The 22,946-nt window shown below is 32.5% G+C and overlaps 8 protein-coding genes across 8 annotated transcripts; 3 read left to right on the top strand and 5 right to left on the bottom strand. All coding sequences in view use genetic code 12, as the record gives it.

Annotated features, from left to right (window-relative positions):
• Nucleotides 1-275: 275 nt before the first annotated feature.
• On the top strand, nt 276-2,264 carry SKN7 (kinase-regulated stress-responsive transcription factor; the record flags this gene model as incomplete). The annotated part of the gene is made up of 1 exon (XM_049405173.1): nt 276-2,264. One exon carries the CDS (start codon nt 276-278, stop codon nt 2,262-2,264), a length of 1,989 nt encoding a protein of 662 aa, XP_049265216.1.
• Nucleotides 2,265-2,805: 541 nt separating this feature from the next.
• Nucleotides 2,806-3,597, bottom strand: J8A68_001511 (uncharacterized protein; the record flags this gene model as incomplete). The annotated part of the gene is made up of 1 exon (XM_049405172.1): nt 2,806-3,597. The coding sequence occupies one exon, from the start codon at nt 3,595-3,597 to the stop codon at nt 2,806-2,808; it is 792 nt and encodes a 263-aa protein (XP_049265215.1).
• Nucleotides 3,598-4,060: 463 nt separating this feature from the next.
• On the top strand, nt 4,061-5,365 carry J8A68_001510 (ribose phosphate diphosphokinase subunit; the record flags this gene model as incomplete). Its single annotated transcript, XM_049405171.1, has 1 exon — nt 4,061-5,365. One exon carries the CDS (start codon nt 4,061-4,063, stop codon nt 5,363-5,365), a length of 1,305 nt encoding a protein of 434 aa, XP_049265214.1.
• A 1,048-nt stretch (nt 5,366-6,413) lies between these two features.
• Nucleotides 6,414-10,130, top strand: AFL1 (inositol polyphosphate kinase; the record flags this gene model as incomplete). Its single annotated transcript, XM_049405170.1, has 1 exon — nt 6,414-10,130. The coding sequence occupies one exon, from the start codon at nt 6,414-6,416 to the stop codon at nt 10,128-10,130; it is 3,717 nt and encodes a 1,238-aa protein (XP_049265213.1).
• Nucleotides 10,131-10,489: 359 nt separating this feature from the next.
• On the bottom strand, nt 10,490-16,711 carry FAS1 (tetrafunctional fatty acid synthase subunit; the record flags this gene model as incomplete). The annotated part of the gene is made up of 1 exon (XM_049405169.1): nt 10,490-16,711. The coding sequence occupies one exon, from the start codon at nt 16,709-16,711 to the stop codon at nt 10,490-10,492; it is 6,222 nt and encodes a 2,073-aa protein (XP_049265212.1).
• Nucleotides 16,712-19,434: 2,723 nt separating this feature from the next.
• J8A68_001507 (ribonuclease) lies at nt 19,435-20,415 on the bottom strand (the record flags this gene model as incomplete). The annotated part of the gene is made up of 1 exon (XM_049405168.1): nt 19,435-20,415. The coding sequence occupies one exon, from the start codon at nt 20,413-20,415 to the stop codon at nt 19,435-19,437; it is 981 nt and encodes a 326-aa protein (XP_049265211.1).
• Nucleotides 20,416-21,264: 849 nt separating this feature from the next.
• Nucleotides 21,265-21,750, bottom strand: J8A68_001506 (uncharacterized protein; the record flags this gene model as incomplete). Its single annotated transcript, XM_049405166.1, has 1 exon — nt 21,265-21,750. The coding sequence occupies one exon, from the start codon at nt 21,748-21,750 to the stop codon at nt 21,265-21,267; it is 486 nt and encodes a 161-aa protein (XP_049265210.1).
• A 134-nt stretch (nt 21,751-21,884) lies between these two features.
• J8A68_001505 (GPI17) lies at nt 21,885-22,946 on the bottom strand (the record flags this gene model as incomplete). Its single annotated transcript, XM_049405165.1, has 1 exon — nt 21,885-22,946. One exon carries the CDS (start codon nt 22,944-22,946, stop codon nt 21,885-21,887), a length of 1,062 nt encoding a protein of 353 aa, XP_049265209.1.

Raw genomic sequence — 22,946 nt, 5'->3', positions numbered from 1 at the left:
TTCTTCTACCTTCTTTTGTATATACTTCCTAGTAATACTTTAAGATTTATCTATAAAACACTTTGTAAGTATCTCTTTATATAGACTGAGAGAGAATAAGAGAGAGAGAAAAAAATAAATAATTAAATTAAATTAAATTTAAATACACATTTTTATAAATTTATACGAAACAACTTACCCAACTATCCATCCATCATAATTATAGACTTATAAGTAGTTAGTACTACACAATATAACAACACATACACATACATCCCACCACCCACCTTCATCAAATGAAAAGTAAAGATATAATACATAATAACAATAATACCCAGCTACAACTACAACAACCTACTACTACTACTACTGATCAGCAACCAACAACAACAAAGACAATGACAACAACAGACAATACAACAACAACTACAGCTACTACTGGTACCACTACAACTATAGCGACTACAGCTAGTTCTAATCAAAGTGGTTCAAATGATTTTGTTAAGAAATTATTCTTGATGTTACAAGAAGATAGTTATAAATCGATTGTAAGATGGACAGATTTAGGTGATAGTTTTGTTGTAATTAATACAAATGAATTTACTAAAGAAATATTACCAAGACATTTTAAACATTCAAATTTTGCTAGTTTTGTTCGACAATTAAATAAATATGATTTTCATAAAGTTAAAATTACAAATGAAGAAAAATCAAAATATCCTTATGGTGATGATACTTGGGAATTTAAACATCCTGATTTTAAAATTAATGATAGAAATGCTTTAGAAAATATAAAAAGAAAAGGACCATCGGTAAAGAAAACAACTCCAAATTTATCTACAAGTGGTGGTACAGCCAACGGCTCTGAAGTAATTATTAAATGTAATCATAATTATACTCAATTAAATCAAAATTATAATCAATTAAAAGATGTTGTTTCTCTGTTGAAAAAGGAAAATAAATCATTAAATCAAGAAATTCACGTTTTAGAAAGAAAATATAAAACATTAGTTGAAAATATTGTAACTATTAATAGTAATGATGAAAGATGTTATCGATCAATGAATATATTGTTGAATTGTTTAATTGCTGCTGGTATTAAAGTGCCTCCATTAGATTTTCCAATGAATCAACAATCATCACCTTCCCAAATACCACAACTTGCAGTACTTCCACCAGGTGAAGAAACTAATGGATCCCTACCTAGTATAAATCAACTTAGACAACCCCAAGCACCACCACCACCCCAACAACAATCTCCATTAACTAATCCAATAATGACAGGTCCACAACTTTCAACTCCTATACCTGCACCATTAACCGCACAAACATTACAGCAACAACAACAACAACTTCAACATCCATTGGGAATACCTATGAATTTACCACTTAATAGACCATCAGTGGTGACTCAAGGTCCAGGACCACCACCACAACATATCCAACCAATCCCAATGCCAATAAATACCCAACAACCCCCACCCCCACCACAACAGGCTCCGCCACCACCTCAAGGATATTTACAACCACCACCACCGCCGAATGGACCAATAGTTCATAGAACAAGTCCACCGAATAGTGAATCCCATTCATCGAGTGTTCATTCTCCATTAGCACCAACTGCTCCGCCAGGAGCAGCTACATTAGGAACTACTGGATCGGGAACTATTGCAACTGCCGCTGGTGGTGCCCCCGTTACTTCCGTCTCCCCCTCCATCCCCACCGCAACTCAAATCGTCTCCACCACCACCAATATCCCCAACCCCAAATTCCACGTCCTCCTAGTGGAAGATGACAATGTATGTATCCAACTCTGTCGAAAATTCTTAGTCAAATACGGATGTCAAGTCACAGTGGTCACCGATGGACTTAATGCCATTTCCACGGTTGAAAAAACCAAATATGATTTAGTATTGATGGATATCGTAATGCCTAATTTGGATGGAGCGACGGCCACGAGTGTGATTCGAAGTTTTGATACTCGAACACCCATAATTGCCATGACTGGGAATATTGAGGATCAGGATTTGGTTAATTATTTGAGAAATGGTATGAGTGATATTTTGGCCAAGCCGTTTACGAAAGATGATTTGTATAGTATTTTGCTGAAACATTTGTTGAAAGAGGCTGCTGCGCCAGCAACTGCTGGTGAGAGTGGAAGTCCGACGGGTGGTGTGACTGATGGGGGACAGGTTAAGATTGAGAATAATCCAGGAGAGGGTGGATTAGAGGAGGATTTGTTATCGAGAGAGGATCCAATATTGAAGAAACCAAGACTTATATAACCACTGATGTTATTGTTATAATTACTTTCTATATATTATTATTATTCTATTACTTTTTTAAATATGTCCCATATTGTATTAATTTTATAACTTATTGATTTATTGTTGACATTATTATTGGAGAGTAGTGGTTGAAGATGGATGTGAAGTGGGTTGTGGTTGTTGCTTAGATAAGAGAAGTAACTGCCATAGATGCTGAAAGCGTCTATTTCGGGTATATCTGGCCCAATGATACCATTTCTGGTTATAACCCGTGCATGGGATTGGAACGACCAATGTTAACGACCAACGTGGCTAACCATTGATGACATCTGGTAGCCCCGTATATGATTGAGTTTTTTTGCAAGCAGTTTAATGTGTTTGAAAGCAACGGCCTTATTGTTCACCCTGGCTACCATAAGAGGTGAGCTGATCCGTAGATATATATGCAGGCACGAGCATGCTTTCTAGTTGGATGGTTTTACAATTACAGAAGAGTCATTATATCAAGTACTTACGGAGTTATCAGCCTGTATCTATTAGTCTGTCTATATAAACCATTCTATATTACTTTCTCAGCATCATCATCCTTGGGGATAATATAATGATATGCCAAATCCGAAAATGAATTCCCCCACGGATCACCTTTATCAGATCCATGATCAAACCTTTCCCTCTCCACTCCCTTAAAATATACCCCATCGAAATCATACACAATCTCGGGCTCAACAAACACACCCTTTTTCTTATTTCTTCGTTTCTTCGTCACCGGTATGAATCCATCACCACCCTCGGCTGTTGTGGTTTGCTCGGACTTAGTTAGATATTCAACACATACTGCAATGGTAGGATACTGTTCCGATAATTTCCGTTTTGTTAATCTATCAGTATGTGATATCAAATCATTACATAATAAATACGCCGGTTTATCAACTTTGAGAATCTCTTCCATTAAGTCTAATGGAGCATGAGGAAGGAAATAGAGAGTTGTGTTTGGGATAGGCGGTGTGTATTCCTGTTGAATAATTGCGGTTGGGAGGAGGGTTTTTATGAGTTGGATATCTAATTCGGTGAATATTGGGTCATAGAAGGAGATAGTTGTGATGAGCTCGGGGGTATTGAGGAGGGGGATGAGTTGGAGCAAGAGGGATAGTTGATATTTTGCTGGGGTTGAGTCGGTGGGGGAACCTAATGCTAGACATCTGATTGAGGTGATTGATTTTGGTGGGAGGGTGGATGATAGGGTGGTTGATATTTCGGTGAAGAGTTTTGAATTTAGGATTGTGGTTTGGAATTGGGATATTTTGGATATGTGTTTTGTTAGTTGGTCTTCATTAGTATCTTTAGATGTCATTGTATAGGTTGTATAGTTGTATATGATAATTAAGTAATAATTGATTGGTTAGTTAATGACTGCATATAAAAAAATGCTCATCGCAGACAAAATTCTTAATTAGGAAGACCAGTACAAAAGTTTTTTTTTAACTGGCGTTATATTTGTTAACAATGTAAATCGAAATTCATCTTTTTCGTATTTGAAAATTTTATTTCATTTCTTCTTTTACTTTCTTCTTCTTTTACTTCTTCTTCTTTCTTCTTCTTCTCTTTCAGATGTAAAATATATAAACGACAATAAATAGAATTGAATCTATTAATAGAATACTACTTACAGTTAGCTTATATTTTTACTTCTCCCAATATCCCTATTGCTTTGAAGTAAAAAATAACAAGAAAAAACAGATCAATCCACGTTGACTAACCTTATTCCAATTCCACAACCCTCATCAACTAATAACAGCTATTGCTCATCACAAACCATGCGTAAGTGTAAGATCTTTGTTGGTTCATCCCATCCTGAATTAGGTAAATTAGTATGTGATAGATTAGGTGTAGAACCGGCTCCATGTTCACTTAAGAAATTCTCCAATGGTGAAACATCAGTACAAATTGGAGTATCAGTTAGAGATGAAGATGTATATATTATCCAATCAGGTTCTCCCCACATCAATGATCATATTATGGAATTATTAATTTTGATATCGGCATGTCGTGGAGGTTCTGCAAATAAGATTACGGCGGTTATTCCACAATTTCCATATAGTAAACAATCCAAGATGAAAAAACATCGTGGAGCAATTACGGCAAGAATGTTGGCTAATTTGTTGATTATGGCAGGTGCTGATCATGTTGTAAGTATGGATTTACATGCTAGTCAAATGCAAGGGTTTTTCACTAAACCAGTTGATAATTTATTTGGTGCACCTACTTTGGCAAGATGGATTCGTCATAATATTCCTGATTGGGATTCTGCAGTTGTTGTTTCTAAGAACCCGGGTGGGACTAAACGTGTGACTGCTTTGGCTGATTCTTTAAAGATTAATTTTGCCATGATTCATACTGATAGAAGAAGAACTCAAGATGTTATGTATTCTAAAAAGAAGGCAATTAAGAACTCGAAAAAGACAGTGACTGAAGATGACGATGATGAAGAAGAAGAAGATAATATTGTTAGTGAACTTCAAACTGGTAGAATTGTTCAAGGACATGTTGTTGGTGATGATTATCCTAATTTAAATGGTAGTAGTAGTATGCGTAGTACTACATCTGCAATGAAATCCGTTGATCTTAATGGTAATGCTAGCAATAATTTTGAATCAGTCTCGGGTGATATATCAAGTGATGTATTAGGAGGTAGTTATGATGCGGCAGGAAGTGATGATGAAGAGTATGAGCAATCTTCATTACAAGAAGAAAAATTAATTACTTTAGTTGGAGATGTTAAAGATAAAGTAGCAATTATATTAGATGATATGATTGATAAACCAAATTCTTTCATTGCTGCTGCTGAACATTTAAGATTAAATTGTGGTGCAAAAGCAGTTTATGTTGTTGCAACTCATGGTGTTTTTAATGATTTATGTTTAGAATCTTTAACTGAATCTGAATGTATTGATAAAATCGTGGTTACTAATACTTATCCAATTGGTAATGAAAGAATTAAGAAATATTGTGATAAATTATGTGTGATTGATGTTTCTCCAATATTTGCTGAATGTATTAGAAGAGATCATTTTGGTGAATCAATTTCTGTCTTGTTTGATTCTTTAGCTGCAATTGAATAGCTGGGACTTACTTTGCTTAATATGGTTTTAATTATATGTTTTGTATAAATTGTTTTACACATATGCTATTGTTTATTTATTGACTTGTTTATTGTAGAGAGTTACTTCTACCCCAACGATGCAGTCACTGGGACTGCAGGACATATTCTCCTTAACCCTGTAAAGGGTATAAGAATATAGAGAATACTGGACTAACGGAGCGTTGGTATATTAAATTTACTTCTTGTAGTACACGTAAGTGTTATGTTTCTATATTTGATTGATATAATATCTAATCATTTGAATATAGAAATTCGAAGAACATTCTTTAACTCATGGCTAGATTGTTTAAGATAGAAGTAATTATCTATATGTACTTAATTAGAGATAATTAATGACAAATGATATCTTATCTTGTATACTGTATTAACCCCATGGGGTAATACATTTGATAGTACTGCACTGTACTATACTGCATATATTCTCAATGTAAATATTAGATGGTTAAGTAGATTATTCTTTTTTAGACAAAGATGTAAAGAAATAATCTATATAATAATTGATTAAGAATAAAAGATAGTAATTGATTCTGTGCTTCTCTTCTGTATAGTTTTAATAGAAAAATGTAACGTTGCATTAAAGATGGTACCCAGTTCTTTAATATTTGGGGTAGAAAATCAACCAATTATTTAAAAGAACTTTAACAATACATTATACATCTCTGTATTAATAATATATTTAACTAATTAGTTACTCACTGGGGTTGTAATGTAATAATACATACACTGTGGCTATTACATCACACTAAACGATATCTCTTGTCCACGTGGATATGTGATTGTAACCGTTACCAATCAATCAATTACAATAGAAACAATGGGTGATGATCATCAAATCTGAAATTTTTCTTATTACAATAAAGAGTCGTGTACTTTACACTAAAAATAGAATAATATTCTAATATGACATCAGCCATTTCAATCATTCAATTTTTCATAAATCTCTTCATCTCTTTCTCTTCTTACTCTTCTTCTTATTCTTTTACAAATACACATTCAAAGAAACCATAATGTCTGGTCAACAACAAGAGTGCAAGAAGGCATCACCTGTGCCAATACCATCACCTAATGATCAGCATCAACATCCTACAAGAAATACATCTACAACCAATCAATTAGCATCTTCATCATCATCTGATTTATTAGTAGAAGAATCAGCTATTGCAGAAACTTCTTCTTCTGCAAGTCTGTCACTATCAAAACCAGCGAGTTCAGTACAAAGTCAAATAAACTTACCAGTATCTCCATTATCATTATCTTTATCAGATACAAGTGCTGCTATTGCTGCTGCCGCTGCTGCTGGGAATGCTAATAATGCAACAGCTACCCTTCAAAAACTTCGTACTAAATCAAAATTATCATCTCCAGCTACTGAAAAAGCTATTGCATCTATTGCTCCAATGTTAGAATCATTTACTCCAAAAACTTCTGCTGAAGATTCTGCTTCAAGATTAGGTTCAACCTCATCTTCTCCAGGTCATTATACGGAGCAGCCTACGCACAGTGCTGCCCCCCCTGGCAGTGGTCACAATAAAAGTGATGATTCAATCGCTGAATTAACTATGGAAAACCTCACATTCCAACAACAAGCTTCATCATCCAACAAGTCTCATTCAAATTCATTTTCAGAACAAGGTATGGGTGGTATTACTATTCCCAGCAATAGAATTACAAAAACAATTTCAAATACTTCAATTTCTTCATCTACTAGGAAATCATTCTCAATTAATGCCAAAGATTTTGAATTACCTAAATTACCAAAAATTGGTAAAATTGGGGTATGTGCAATGGATGCAAAAGTTTTATCAAAACCTTGCAGACAAATCTTAAATCGATTAATTGAAAATGGAGAATTTGAAACGATTATATTTGGTGATAAAGTAATCCTTGATGAATCTATTGAAAATTGGCCAACTTGTGATTTTTTAATTAGTTTCTTCTCAACTGGGTTCCCATTGGATAAAGCGATCTCATATGTTCAATATCGAAAACCTTATATTATTAATGATTTGGTATTTCAAAAAGCTTTATGGGATAGAAGAGTTGTATTGGCCCTTTTAAATCATGCAAATGTCCCCACGCCGGATCGATTAGAAATTAGTAGAGATGGTGGTCCTCATTTAGATAAATTTTTAGTGGAGAATTTACAAAGTGTTGGAATGTCCCAAGAAACTATAAATCAATTAACTAATCAAATAGAACCAGATTGGGAAATGATTGATGAAGATACTCTTAGAGTTGGGGATAAGGTCATGACTAAGCCATTTGTGGAAAAACCGGTTGATGGTGAAGATCATAATGTTTATATATATTACCCTAAAGCCAATGGTGGTGGTGGAAGACGGTTATTTAGAAAGATTGGAAATAAATCAAGTGAATTTGATCCAAATTTATCCACACCAAGAATTGACGGATCTTTTATATATGAGAAATTTATGGATACCGATAATTTCGAAGATGTTAAAGCATATACTGTTGGACCTGATTTTTGTCATGCTGAAACTAGGAAATCACCGGTGGTTGATGGGATTGTAAGAAGAAATACTCACGGTAAGGAAATTAGATATATAACTGAATTATCCCCTGAAGAGAAGCTTATGGCCAAGAATATAAGTTCAACTTTCAAACAAACAATTTGTGGATTTGATTTATTAAGAGTTAATGGAAAATCTTATGTGATTGATGTCAATGGATTTTCATTCGTGAAAGACAATAATCAATATTATGATTCTTGTAGCCGGATATTACGGGAATTATTTATTCAAGCTAAGAAATGTCGTGATTTAATCAAAACTACAATTCCACCATCGACTAAACATTTACATAAATCTCAATTTGAAGAAAAACAACAAAAATGGGTATTTAAAGGTATGGTTAGTGTTATTCGTCATGCTGATCGTACTCCAAAGCAGAAATTTAAATATTCATTTAGAAATCCTTTGTTTATATCATTATTAAAAGGACATCGTGAAGAAGTCATAATTAGAGCCGTGCCTGATTTACAAGTTGTTTTAGAAACTGTCAAAATCGCGCAAGAGAAACAATTAGAAGATCTTAAGAAATTAAATCAATTAAGAATCGCCTTGGAACGGAAAATGAACTTCCCAGGAACAAAAATCCAAATAAAACCAAGTTTAAACCCCAACGATCCAGAAATTGTGGATAAAGTCCAATTAATTCTTAAATGGGGTGGAGAACCTACTCATTCCGCCACCCATCAAGCTTCAGATGTTGGTGAACAATTAAGACAAAATATCAAACTCTTAAACCGAGAAGCATTAATGGATATAAAAGTCTATACCTCGTCTGAACGTCGTGTCATCACGAGTGCACAATATTCAACTAAGGCATTATTGGGATTGGATAAAGATGAAGAATTACCTGATGATTTCTTAATTGTACGAAAAGATTTATTAGATGATTCGAATGCTGCCAAAGATTTGATGGATAAGGTTAAGAAGAAATTAAAACCTTTGTTGAGACAGGGAGCAGAAGCTCCACCACAATTCACATGGCCACCCAAGATGCCACAACCATTTGAAGTTATTAAACGAGTATGTGAATTAATGAATTTTCATCATCAGATTATGAATTATAATTTTGAAACTAAAGATGTGGCCACATTCCAGAAGAATTGGTGTTGTGGTGAGAATCCATTTTTGTTTAAAGAAAGATGGGATAAATTATTTCAAGAATTTATTAGTGTTGAAAAGACTCATCCTTCCAAGATTTCGGAATTGTATGATACTATGAAATATGATGCTTTACATAATCGACCATTCTTGAGGAAGATTTTCTGTTTTGATCCAAATGATGAAGTTTTATTGAAGAGATTGAGAGAAGTTTGTGGAGATACTGTGAATTCATCAGGTTTGGTGAGTGAATATCCTATTAATATATTAGCCATGAATAATTTTAAGATCTCCCTGGAACTGACAACATCACCTGCTCCAACATCTGGATCAACAGCAACCAACACCACCACCTCTACCAATAGTCTTTCTCCATCCAGTCTCAGAGATATTGCTAATAGCAACAACGCCTCAGCCGGTTCATTAGGTTGGGTCTTGCGTGAATCCACCACCTCAACTATCACCAAAAGCGGGTCTCCATCCAACAAACCCCCACAAAACCCATTCGATCACCCCACATACGCCCGTCTTCGAGAATTGTACCGTCTTTCGAAAGTTCTTTTCGACTTCATTTGTCCACAAGAATACGGAATCAAATCAGAAGAAAAATTGGATATTGGGCTTTTGACCTCCTTACCATTGGCAAAACAGATCTTATCCGATATTCAAGATATGAAAAATCATGATACTGCCGCCGTGGTGAATTATTTTACCAAAGAATCACATATTTATACATTATTAAATGTTATCTATGGTGCCAATCTCCCCATGAAGATTGCTAGAAATGCCTTGCCTGAATTAGATTATCTTTCCCAAATCGTGTTTGAACTTTATGAAGAAGCCAATGAGACAAGTGGCGGGACGAAGAAGCATTCGATTAGGTTGTCGTTGTCTCCGGGTTGTCATACTCAGGATCCATTGGATGTTCAATTGGATGATGATCATTATATTGGATGTATTCCGAGGTTGAGTTTGACTAGACATTTGGATATGGATTTGGTGACTCAGAGATTGAAGAGTAGGTTTTCGAGAGTTAGTTTGCCAAAGAAGTTTACTCCGGTTAATATTTCAAGTCCTTTGACAACTGGATTGTAGAGAATAAGCAGTAGTATATAGTTTGTTATATAGAAGTTGTATTTAGTTTAAAATTGCATTTCGTCATTTCCTATAAGAACAAGCGATATGATAATCTACAAGGTGATTTACAAAGTAAGTTAATCTCTAAAACAAATGTACAAATTAAATTAAAAAACCTATAACTAAATAATAATAATAATAAAATAAAAAAGTATATAATAAACAACAAAACACTTTAAATATGAAACAAATAAGAATATCAACCAAAGTAATCACCAACAGTTTATGTTCATCTTTCTTTCAGATAGTACCACGTACCTAAAACAAAAACCAAATTATAAAACCATCAGCAACAACATAAAAGGTTAATAACTTTCTTAAGCATTCACATAAGAATCCCAATTATCCAAAATAGCTTTAATCTTGTCAGAACCAGTCAATTCATAAACATCTTGGAAATATTCTTTAGTTAATTCAAATGGTTTAGCAGTCAAGTTTGGAATATATTTACCAATTAAATCCTTTGGTTTAACACTAGATTTTGGAATCTTCTTACATAAGAATCTTTGGAATGGTTTAACACCAGACATTAAGTATGAAGAATGGAATGGAACAGAAATACCCTTTAATGGAATAACAGCAAATCCACGTTCAAGATCAATTGGTTGTGGTTTAGCTAATGATTTCAATTTAACTTCATCAATGATTTCTTTCAAGTGAGCTTTAACTTGGTCAAGTGATAATTGAGTTTGTAATTTAACAATATCAATCTTGTTAATCTTAAGGACATTCAAAACATTGGTTAAAGAATCTAAAGCACGTAAATCACCAGCAGTAACATATTGTTGATTTTCAACATTATAATTAACAATTTCTAATAACCAACCAGTAACCTTAGAAACTTCTTCAACAACAAATCTTAAAGCAGCATCATTGAAAGTTGGGGAAACTCTACTTGGATTAACAGCACACATACCATAGTTAGATCTACCCAATTCATCTCTTGGAACAGCAACTTGCATAGTCATACCACGATAGAAGACAACATCAACTAAAGATTCAATTGGCATAACATTAGCTAAAGAAGATAAAGCGGAATATTCACCTAAAGAATGACCAGCAAACATAATATCACTTGGAATCAATCCCTTGGATTTAATATCTTCATAAGCAGCCTTTTCCATCAAAGTTAAAGCAGGTTGAGTGAATTGAGTAGCAGATAATAAACCAGTTGGAGAAACAAAAGTGAAAGAATTAGTAGTTTCATCAATATCCTTGAAAATCTTTTCAGATTTTAATTCACCATCAGGACCAATAGTTTCAAACATCATACCAATATAATTGTCTCTAATCTTACGACCTTTAGCACCACCGAAATGAATAGTTAATTCATTTGGATTATTTTGAACAATATCCAAAATTGAGAAACCATAATTGTTAATGAAATGTTTATCAGCTTTATCCCAAACTTCTCTAGCAACTTCACTTGAATTGTACAAGTCCATACCCATACCTTGTTCTTGAGAACCTTGACCAGTGAAAACATAAGTAGTAATAGGTTGTTCAATTTCAGCTTCACCAACTAATACAACAGAATCAGTTTCAATGTTTTTGGTTTCAACCTTAATAATCTTTCTACCATTAATCATACCAATATGTTCTAAAGTAGTTTGTAAATTGTCATTAGGTAAAACCATACCAACAAAGTTACACTTGAAAGCACGAACTCTTTGAGCAACATTATTAGCAGCCCATTCTTCAACCAAAGATCTAATGGAAGCACTTGAATACATACCATGAGTAATAGTACCTGGTAATTTAGCATACTTGGCAAAAACTCTTGAAACATGGATTGGATTATAATCACCAGAAACAATAGCATATGGTTCATTAGTACTTGGAGCCTTTGAAGTTAATTCTTCACCACTTGAAATTGGAATGACATTTTCAAATTTAATAGCTTCTTCAATAGTCTTACCATTTCTTGATAAATAATCAATAACTGGATTACCATAAGATTTACCAGCTTCATAATCAATTTCACCAATTTGAACAATTTCTTTAGTTGGTAATTCCAAATAAACTTGACCAGTAGTTTTGATTGATGAATAAACATTAGCAGCCTTGAATTTATAAGTGGATTGACATCTGAAAGTTAAGATTTGATCTAATAAATCAACATTTTCATTACAGTGGAACCATTCCTTGGAAGTTAAAATAGCTAAATCTTTCTTTGATTTAATAGCAACTTGATAAGGAGCTTCATCAGCTTTTTGGAAAGTGTTTTCATAATCAGTATAATCACCACGATATAAGAATTGAGAAGTAACTTCCATAACAGCTTCACCATTGGCACGATAGATAGTACCAACAACTTCAACTAATTTACCACTTGGTTGATTCAAAACAGCCTTAATTTCAGCAATTGATTTAACAACATCACCCTTTTCTAATGGAGCAGCACCTGGAATCATCTTGTAACCATTAGATAAATGAACTAATTTCAATAAATCACCATCAACAGTCTTTGGGAAAATAGCCTTAATGATAGATCTCCATCCAATAACAATAGCAAAATCCATTGGGGCTAAAGTCTTCTTACCTGGTTTAGAAACGAAAGCATCACATTTGTTACCAATAGCATGAGTGAATTCAGAAATATCTTGAGAAGTGATTTCCATAGCTGGTTCATCTTCACCAATTGGTTGGTTGACATTAATGTTGATATCATAAGGAATTTCAGAACCAAACCATAATTTCCAATAAAATTGTTTAATTCTATCATTTCTATCATTCATGATTTCCAAGATTGGAGCAAAACCATCAGTTGGGTTGTAGTTGTATAAGAAAGGTAATGCAACTGGTTTACCATCAGCAGTTCTATGTTCAATAAGGGATAATTGAATAGTATTCTTCTTAACCAATTTAATTTCAACAACTGGTTTCAAATCACCCTTGACAGTTTCAAAAACAGTTAAGACCTTGGTAGCACCAGTACCGACAATTTCAACTCTAGAATGAACAGTTGGAGTTAAGATATCATGAACAGAATTATCAATATGTTTAGAACCTTGAACAATTCTATCAGTAGAAATGAAAGCATGTAACCAATCCAAATTATCACCAGCTAATAAATCTAACCAATCTTGTTTAGCAGGAACAACAGTATCAATTTCATGAATCAATTTACCAGATTCTTGTTTAGTTTCAACTTGAGCAATAGTAACCTTCTTTGGAATCTTACCACCGAAATATTCAACTACTGGAATCTTGGAAACATCACCTTGATATTCATCTTGGATTAATTTAGCAATATGACCTTCATGAATAGAATCTAAGATTTCTCCAATTGGTTCATTAACCTTGTTAGTGAATTGAGCAGCAACTGGACCATGTAAGATACAAGTTCTTTGAACATCTTCATCAACAACAGTTTCTAAATCTTCTGATTGCCAAAGGGAATCTTTCTTGAAGAAGAATTCAAATCTTTCATCAATAACAGGAACAAATGGAACTGGTTTTTGAGTTGGTCTAGAAGCTAACATTAAGAAATAATCAGAATCTTCTTCAGAAATCAATTGTTCAGTAGCTTCTGGGAATGATTGGAAGAATTTATCGGTGAATTCTTGTGGATTAACTTGTAATTGAGTATAAGATTGAATCAATGAAACAGCACCAGTAGTAGTAGTGAATCTTTCTTCAACACGTCTTAAATAATCACAATAGAAGTTACGTAAGGAAACATCAACCCATCTAGTAGATTTCTTAACATACATTAATTCAATTAATCTATTAGCAACTTCAAAATAAGTCATTTCTTGTAAATCACAAACTTCACCTTGAGAATTCTTACCAAACCATGGTTTTTGGAAATCTTTATTTAATTTATTGATAATATAATCCTTCTTCTTATTTAAAGCTTCCATTAATTTATTCTTTGGTAAATTGAAAATAGTATCATCTAATTCTTTCCATAACATAACACCTCTAGTAGCAATCTTATGAATTGGTTCACCCATTTCAGATCTAACAGTAATAATACCACCAATTGGTTTCTTATAAGTAGTTTCCCATTTATCATCACTAACACCAGAACATTGAGCAATCAATTCTTTGGCAGCTAAAGAAGTTTGAGCTTCCTTGGCAGTCATAACTCTTGAACCAAATAAGACACCATCAAATGGCATTGGAGGATAATTGAATTTAGTAGATGACCAAGAACCAGTTAAATAAGGATAAGTATCTTCATCAGAACCAAAACCAGAACCAGCAACCAAAACAATATTGCTACATCTTCTAATCTTATTATACATTTGTAAAATAGGTTGATGGAAATCTTCAAAAGAATGATGACCACCACCTCTACCACCAGTCCATTGTAAAACAATTGGGAATGTTGGATGAGCTTTAGCAATAGTGATAACTTGACTAATGGCATCAATAGAACCTGGTTTAAGACCTAAATGAGTTAAACCTAATTCTTCAATATATTCAGTAGCAACTTCTAAAGAAGGAACACCAGCACCAATAGTTAAAGATTGAATTGGATAACCCTTTTCTCTTAATTCTTTGATTAATGGAATACCCCATTGTAACATTCTTGGATTAACATAAATCAAATTAATACCTAATCCATAACCTGGTTTAATGTTGTTAACAATTTGGTCAATAGCTTTAGTCATACCATTTGGATCAAAATAACCACCACCGGCAACTTCAATATGATAACCAGCATTCAAAGAGGCAGCAATAATTTCTGGATTAACAGTAGTTGGAGTCATACCTGGAACCATTAATGGAGCTCTACCTAATAATTGAGAAAATTTGGTATTAACATAAATCTTATCACCTGATTTAACTAAAGTTGGTTTAAATTCATTTAACCAATTTGAATTGAATTTAATGGTTTTATCAGTAGTAGTATTGAAGATTTCATGTTTGAAACCATAATCATCATCAGCTGGATTAGCATCAATAGCACCGGCAACAATAATTCTTGAACCAGTACCTTCTTTATTTCTATGAGTTAAGACACCTAAACCAGAAACACCACCTGGACCAAAATCTAAAATATGAGTAGCACTAAATTGGTTGGTAGCTAATTCCCAATGAACTGGTAATTCCGTAATACATCTAACAATTCTACCAATTAAGGAAGCTTCCTTGGAGTTTTGGAAGTTTGCACCATCAAAAGTATCATAAACTGGAATTTTAACATCCTTGACAGCAAAATCAAATGATTCTCTTTCAATATCTTCCACAATTAAATCAGTAGCACTAGTTAATAAATGAGAATGGAATGGGGAAAAGATTGGTAAGAATCTGTTGGTACATTTCAATTTACGTTCACTGAATGGAATTCTTGATTGATCTAAACCATTTGGAGCTTTTTTATTTCTCAAGTTTAAGTTAAAACCATAAAGGGATTCAGGTGGACCAGAAACAACCAAATTTCTAGCACCGTTAATTAAACTAATAGCAATATGTTTATCTTGAGGTAAATGAGCATTAGTTTGTTTAATGAAATTTTCAACTTGATCAATGGATAAATCTCTAACTGATAACATTGGAGATGGTCTACCTTCACCATGTTCTAAAGAATCTTGTAACATAGTTGGTGGTAAAGTAGTTCTTGGATAAGTAGTTAAACATCTTGAACCAATGTAGAACAATAAAGTGACAGCTTTCAAAGAATTTTCCAAGAATGAATCCCAATTATCAGCAGAAGCAATGGCAACAGCAGTAACTAAACCTTGAGAATGACCAGTAGAACCAGATAAATAGTTTCTAAATTCACCTGGAGTTAAACCTAAGACTTTACAGTTGATAGCATAATGACATAATTGAATGATACAAATAGCAGGACAACTAACTGGAACAGATAATAAATAATCTTGATCTGGAGTTAAATCAGGATTTTTTAACCAAGATAAAATGTTTAAACCTTGAGTATAAATTTTATCCATGGAAGAATCTTGTTTAACTAATTGATTTAATTTGGTAGTAATTGGTAAGATTAAATCATCGAGTAAACCTTGATATAATTTATATAATTCTCTTAATTCTTCAAAATAATCATCAGTATTACCTTGACCACCAAAGATAGCAACTAATTTAGCATCACCACCTTTTGGAGAAGCATGATATAATAAATTGGATTCAATTTTAGCAATATCAGTCTTTGAATTAATAATAGCTTGATAATAATTCTTAATAATATTATCTTTAATCTTTTGAGCAGTAGTTGGATAAGTTTGATCATCAGATAATAATTTAACAGCAAATGAATGAATATTATCATTATTAGATAAAAATCTTTGATTAAAATCTTGTAAAGATAATTTCAAAATTTCTAATTGTTCTTCTGGTGTTGTAGTAGTAGCATTAGCACTGGCAATAAAACCTAAGAATTTACCATATAATTCAGCAGGAGAAGAAGGTTCATCATCATCAGCAAATCCTTCAGTTGGTTCTGGTAAAGATTTATTAAATTGTTCTTGTAATTGAGAATAATTGAAGAATAATCTATTTTGAACTAAGAAAGTTAATTCAATAGTTCCATGAGATAATGAAAATGGTCTATGAGTTGAGTTGGCCATGATAATAGTGATAGTTTCTTATAATAAGTAGTAATAAATAGTAGTTGATAAGTCTAAGTTGTTGTAAATATATGAAAATGAAAAATAATATAAAATAATGATTTGTTGTGGTACTGTAATTATTATTATATTATTGCTAACTTGATATATAAGTTGGTTGTTGTTGTTGTCTATTAAAAAGGTTTGGTTGGTTGTTTGATAAGAACTATTTATAAGGATAAAACTCTTAATGAAGAAGAAGAAGAAGAAAGGAAAGAGAATTCTGAAAAAGTGGTTGTAAAAAAAAAATTGACAAAATTGATTTGATAAATAGCTAAACTGTTGCTAATCTTTATAACCAACAATTTTTTTTTGTTGAGAAGAGAAATAATAAAAAATAATAATAAATTAAAAAAAGAAAATAAAATAATAATAAATTTACGATATCCGTTTTACCATACCCGTTTTAACACATACACATACACGCCCACAATCTATTATTCTACTATAGTATTATTGTCGTCATACAAACAATACCTTCTCCCTTAGCTTTTATCACAGTATGCATTTCGCCACTGGAATTTATAGTAGTGCAATCTAATTATATGCCTCAATTATCTATAAAATATGACAGGAAATTTACGATGATCTAGTAACACCCTACTAACTTTATGAATATTACACAGGGGAAACTTGTGGTTACTCTACCTTTCACGTAGATGTTCTAGAATCATTTACAGTAACAGCTAGTTTAATAGCCACAGCAATAGTAGTAGCAATAGCAATCCAGATACACATAGTAAATGAATGTGTATGTGTTAAAAATGTTGGTCGTGTAAAAAGTGTTGAAAAGAAAGAAAGAAAGAAAATAATAATTGTTTTTTTTTGCAACAATTTTTATTTTTTAATTTTTGTTGGTACTTTTTATTTTTTTCAATCTGTAACAATTTCTTTTTTGTTTAAGTTGCTTTTTTCTTTACCAAATTGATTGCAAATTGGTTTCATTCCACACTGAATTCTTTACTTTCTTTTTCTCTCCTAATAATTCGTACAACAGTCCGAATATGTCAGGAACTAATATCTGGTTAGATGTATATGCAGTCTTATTGTACATGTCCTTTTTGTTATTCTTTGTAGGTGAACATACCATTAGTACAGTCTAATTACTCGTTGTATAATTCCATTTTTTTGCAGCAATCTCTCCTTCCCTTACATTGTTTTGCATTTGTCTGAGTCAGTCGTTTAATTAGTAGCTATTAACCTACTATTGCAGTTAGAAATGGTTCCTAATCATTTCTAGAGATTCTTTCGTAACCTTTTTCTGTCAGATAAACCAACAAAAGCAAAAGACATTTCAAATCTCGGAGTTTTTTTTTTTTTTGTTTGTTTGATGTACGAACGGTTTTTAGTCCTTTAAAAAATAATCTTCGCCTTTTTGTTACAAAAGAAAATTTCTTTGAGACTGCATGTTAACTTGTAAAAAAAAAAATTTGGTTGGAACAACATCTCTCAACGGTTTCCTAATTATTATTTGGGCTTAAAGATAATGTACAGGAAAATCCCAACAATTTTAATATATATGCAGGTTAGTCAAATTAAGACGTTTTTCGTTATTGAATTGTATTGTTTTTTTATGTAACCAACAATTCAAAAAGAATCTTTTTACAGCTTGACGACAAACTATTCTTTTTGTATTGTTCTTTTAATAGACAGGGGTGGCAAAGACACATGGCTGAATACACTAAACATACAGATCTCAACAAACTGTAACAGCTGTTCCAACAAATAACTGATTTTGATTACCAATAATTTCTATTAGCCAACGTAATAGGATATGCCCTACAAATCCCACTGTTATTGGTTCTATACAAACCCAACTATAAGTTCAACATAGCCACATAAAGTTTATTTGTTTTGATTTACCCGGGGATTAAGTTTATAGTCCCCTGGTTGTTGGTCCTGATTATTAACTAATAATGTCGCTTCTTTATCCTAAACTTCTCGAAATTATTTTGTGAGCGACATATGTCGCAATTACTCTTACCTTTAGATTTAACATGTCTTTCTCCGTAGGTTTCTATGGTTTCTTGTTGGTAAAGTTACTTTATGTAGCTATTGCTCTCTTACTTTGGTTGTAACAGTAAACCAACTTGTTTCTGAAGTTATTCTCCTTTTGAAAAAAAATCCAAATCGGGCCAGTTCTTGTATGATTATCCAATGTGAACGAACTGCATTTACAAGCTATCCTCTTGTGATTCTAGAGTCAAATGTGGGAATCTTAAAAATATACTTTTAAGTCAAAAGAGCCATTATCTAAGAGATTTATATTACCTAATGTCTTGTGCTGAATTAATAAGCCAACTAATGGACATAACATAATAAATTTGCTTAGTTGTTACATATAGAAAATGCCCTCGTGGCCCACTCTTACAAGATTTCTTTTTGCAACCACTTCCTGTAAAACATCCAACTCTCATAACAAGTCAATAATTTGCCTAATCAAGCTTCAAAGAAAGAGAACAATAATATATCTCCTAATATTGTCAATTATATAATAGTGACTGAGTTGGATAGTCAAAATTACCAACTGAGAAAGAAGTATTGCAAACTAGATTGTAGCCAATTTTCCCTCTTGCCAGCTGATTCGCATATTTACAGTCAGTATTTACTATATTCAGATTCAATAACTTTTAGTAAAGAATATCTACTTGGGATATATACACATATTATATACAAGATCTAACTTACTTCCCAGGAGCAGGTAATGCCATAACATTATTAACTTGTTTTGGGAATTCTCTAATGACTAATTCACATTTAACTTCTTTACATAAATCTTTCTTATTAAAATAAGGAATTTTATGTAATAATTCTAACCCACTTGATCTTTCAACACTTTCAACTGGAACTTGGAAATCAGTTAAAGGAACATTATTATCAATAACATCATTAGGTAATACAAATGCAGCACAACTAATCTTTCCATTATCAGATTTATTTTCCCCAACAATCAATTTAAAGAAATGAGTTGGTACTGCAACATTTGGCGGACTTCCAATAACTTCATAAGTAACTCTATATTTCCCATCTGGTCCTAATTTAGGTAAAAACAAAGTCCCAGTCATAATCCTAACATCATCATATTTATCAGTCAATCTTCTTGCAAAATCTTCCAAATGGGCCCAATAATCACGATTGAAACCATCACCCACTTGTGGACTCATATTCGTTAAATAAAACGTTTCATCCATAGCATCTTGACTATATTTAGCATCTGCTGCTGGGGCATTATGTCCTCTATCATATCCACTCCGGAAATAATCCCTTAATCTAGCTCTAAATTTCACCGGAATCGATTCATCTTCTTTAAATGTTGATTTCTTACGATCGACGCCTGATCCTCGTTTGATTGATTCTTTGGTGATATGTTCAACTACCCAATATGGATTTCTGGTGGAACGATCATAACACGATACGAATTCATTACGGGTTTGGAGATCGTGTAAAGGGCCGGGAAATCCATATCTGAAGAAATCTTGGGGACGGACTAATGATGGATCAAATACTTCTTTTCCAGTTGGTTTGATGGGGGCTGGAAGGTTTGATGATGGAGGTGGGATGGTTGGGGTGTCGGTTGGACTGGATGGTGTTGATGATTTACCCCAGAAATAGGATGCTATACCTATTGAACTAATACCAATTGTATTGACTAAATATCTACTCATATTGTTAGCTTTGAAGGACAGTAGTAGTAGTGAAAGTAAAAGATAGAAATGTGAAATTTTTTTTTCGTTTGTTTCGGTAGATCTCTTTATTACACTAAAAAATAATTATGCCAATTGTACAATAGTATGGGGAATCTTAAATTTATATAAAATGATTATGTGTATTAATATTATTGATTTGATAAATAAGATAAGATTGCAGGGGATATAAGTCGCTATTTATACTTAAATCTATAAATCTATAGAAATAATCAAGTATAATCTTGATGATGTACCAAGGTTGTTAATTACTGCAAAAAATTGGTTCCAAATTCAGGAGAAATTATAAACTACAAATTATTTGTATGACATACCCACATGGGATGCAAACTTTAACTCTGGTATAGTGTAAGCTATGACATAGATACAACTACAATGGAAAAGATCTAGATAATGACCAACTACTAATAATAATATATTCTTATTTTGAGTATTTTGATGCATACTAGGAACTAGGCTTTGGAGGAGATTCACAATCACAGACTGGTTGGTTTCTATGAAAAGAAGTCGCTCATACAATACGTATATGCTACACGTTGCTTAGAGATGCGTGGTCTGGAAAGTATATGAAAAGCGGTTCATAATGCAACGTGTACCCTGTGTGTTGGGTTTACTCACGGCTTACCTTATGTGTTGGGTTTACTCACGGCTTAACAAGCTAATAGAGGGCGCTCCCAATCGAAGCAAGGAAACGGTATACCAGTGATCAAGCACATAGTGCTCCCAGCATATTTATTTAGATTAATATAGAAGTCTAACGGATTCCCACCGAACACGCTACATAAGCAATATTGTCTAAGTCACACTCTCTCATTCATCTTTCTTCTTCTTTAAAACAGTATTTAAAGATTTCAAATCTTTTACTAATTTCAAACTACCAAAAATCATAATTGAACAAACAGGTCCTAATAAAGGTAATAACACGGCTAATTTATGTTCATTGGGGAAATAAGCTTGTTGGACCATTTTTTCTTCAAAAAATGCTTTATTTGAATATATTAAAGCTTGTGCACTAAATTCCATACTTTTATGAATATCTTTAGCTTGAGCAATAGCTTGATTGATTTTGTCAAGAGTTAAATCAATCATGGTTTTGGTTTCTTCTGGTATGGTGATTTCATTTAAGGATTCAGATAATTTAATTAAGGAATGTAAGTTTGCTTTTGATTCTTTTAAATTTTTCAATATTTGAATTCTTGTTAATGAATCAACTTTGATTAATGTTGATGTAGGACCAGTTGAAGCAGATGAGGGAACTCCTAATAAATGGAATAATTGAGATATGAATATATTCATTGTTGTTGTTAAATGATCTTGAGTAATTGTAATTGGTTTATCCTTAGTGATTATTACTGGTTTATCGAAGCAATTCAAAATAGTTACGCCACCCCATTGAGGTACAAGGAATGAATTAGTAGTTGAATTTTCAATCAATAAAGNATTGTTGTTGTTAAATGATCTTGAGTAATTGTAATTGGTTTATCCTTAGTGATTATTACTGGTTTATCGAAGCAATTCAAAATAGTTACGCCACCCCATTGAGGTACAAGGAATGAATTAGTAGTTGAATTTTCAATCAATAAAGGTATACCTTGATAATTGGAACTTGGGAAATAGATCAAGAAATTAATAGTTGGATTAATATTAACATTATCTAAATTCCAATCATTAAAATTAATAAATGTTGATAAATCATCTTGTTGAATTGTATAATTGGTTAATTGATAATCTTTTGATAATTTTGAATAATATTGAACTTGTGATGTGATTGTGAAATTGGAATAATGATTGAATAAGCCATTTAATATTGATTGATATTGTATTAATAATTGGTCTATTTCCCAATTGATTGAAATACCATTTTCAACCAATAATGAAATAACAATATTGAATTTAGGATTATATGGGAAAGCAACTCCACTATCTTCATAGCTTGTATCTCCTTTAATAATTGAATTGATCTTATTTAATTCATATTGAAATAATGAATCATAAAGTACTTTCCCAATATAATCATTGACATCTTCATCCTTTTTTGTATATACATCAACAATTCTATTCAACACATCATAACGATTATTATCATCGCTTGATACGTGTAAATTAATAGTATAACCATCAGTCACAGGTTCATTAGTTAATTCTATTACCCAATTGTTGTTAAGATTAGGATATCTTTGATTCAATTGTTGATTAAGAATAGATTGATCCACTTGCTGATTACCATTAACATATAAGGGTATATTAAACTTAACCAATTCATTGATGTTGTCAATTTCCTGAATAGACGGAATATCAGCTCTGTATATATTAGTAGTTATAATATATAATGGATATCCTAATGTTATAATGAAAATAATCATAATGAAGATAATTAAATATCTTGTTTTCGTTGTTGTTGAAGGTTCATCAGTTACAACTGATGGCTTTACCTGTTGCTCTTTATATCCCACCACTTCTTCATCCTTACTATTATCTATTGGTTTCTCCAT

Source organism: Hemisphaericaspora subhashii, assembly GCF_019202705.1.
Source record: "Hemisphaericaspora subhashii strain CBS 10753 chromosome Unknown scaffold83, whole genome shotgun sequence".
Taxonomy (NCBI): domain Eukaryota; kingdom Fungi; phylum Ascomycota; class Pichiomycetes; order Serinales; family Debaryomycetaceae; genus Hemisphaericaspora; species Hemisphaericaspora subhashii.
Note: the sequence above shows the minus strand (reverse complement) of the source record. Positions and strands in the feature narration are given on the sequence as shown.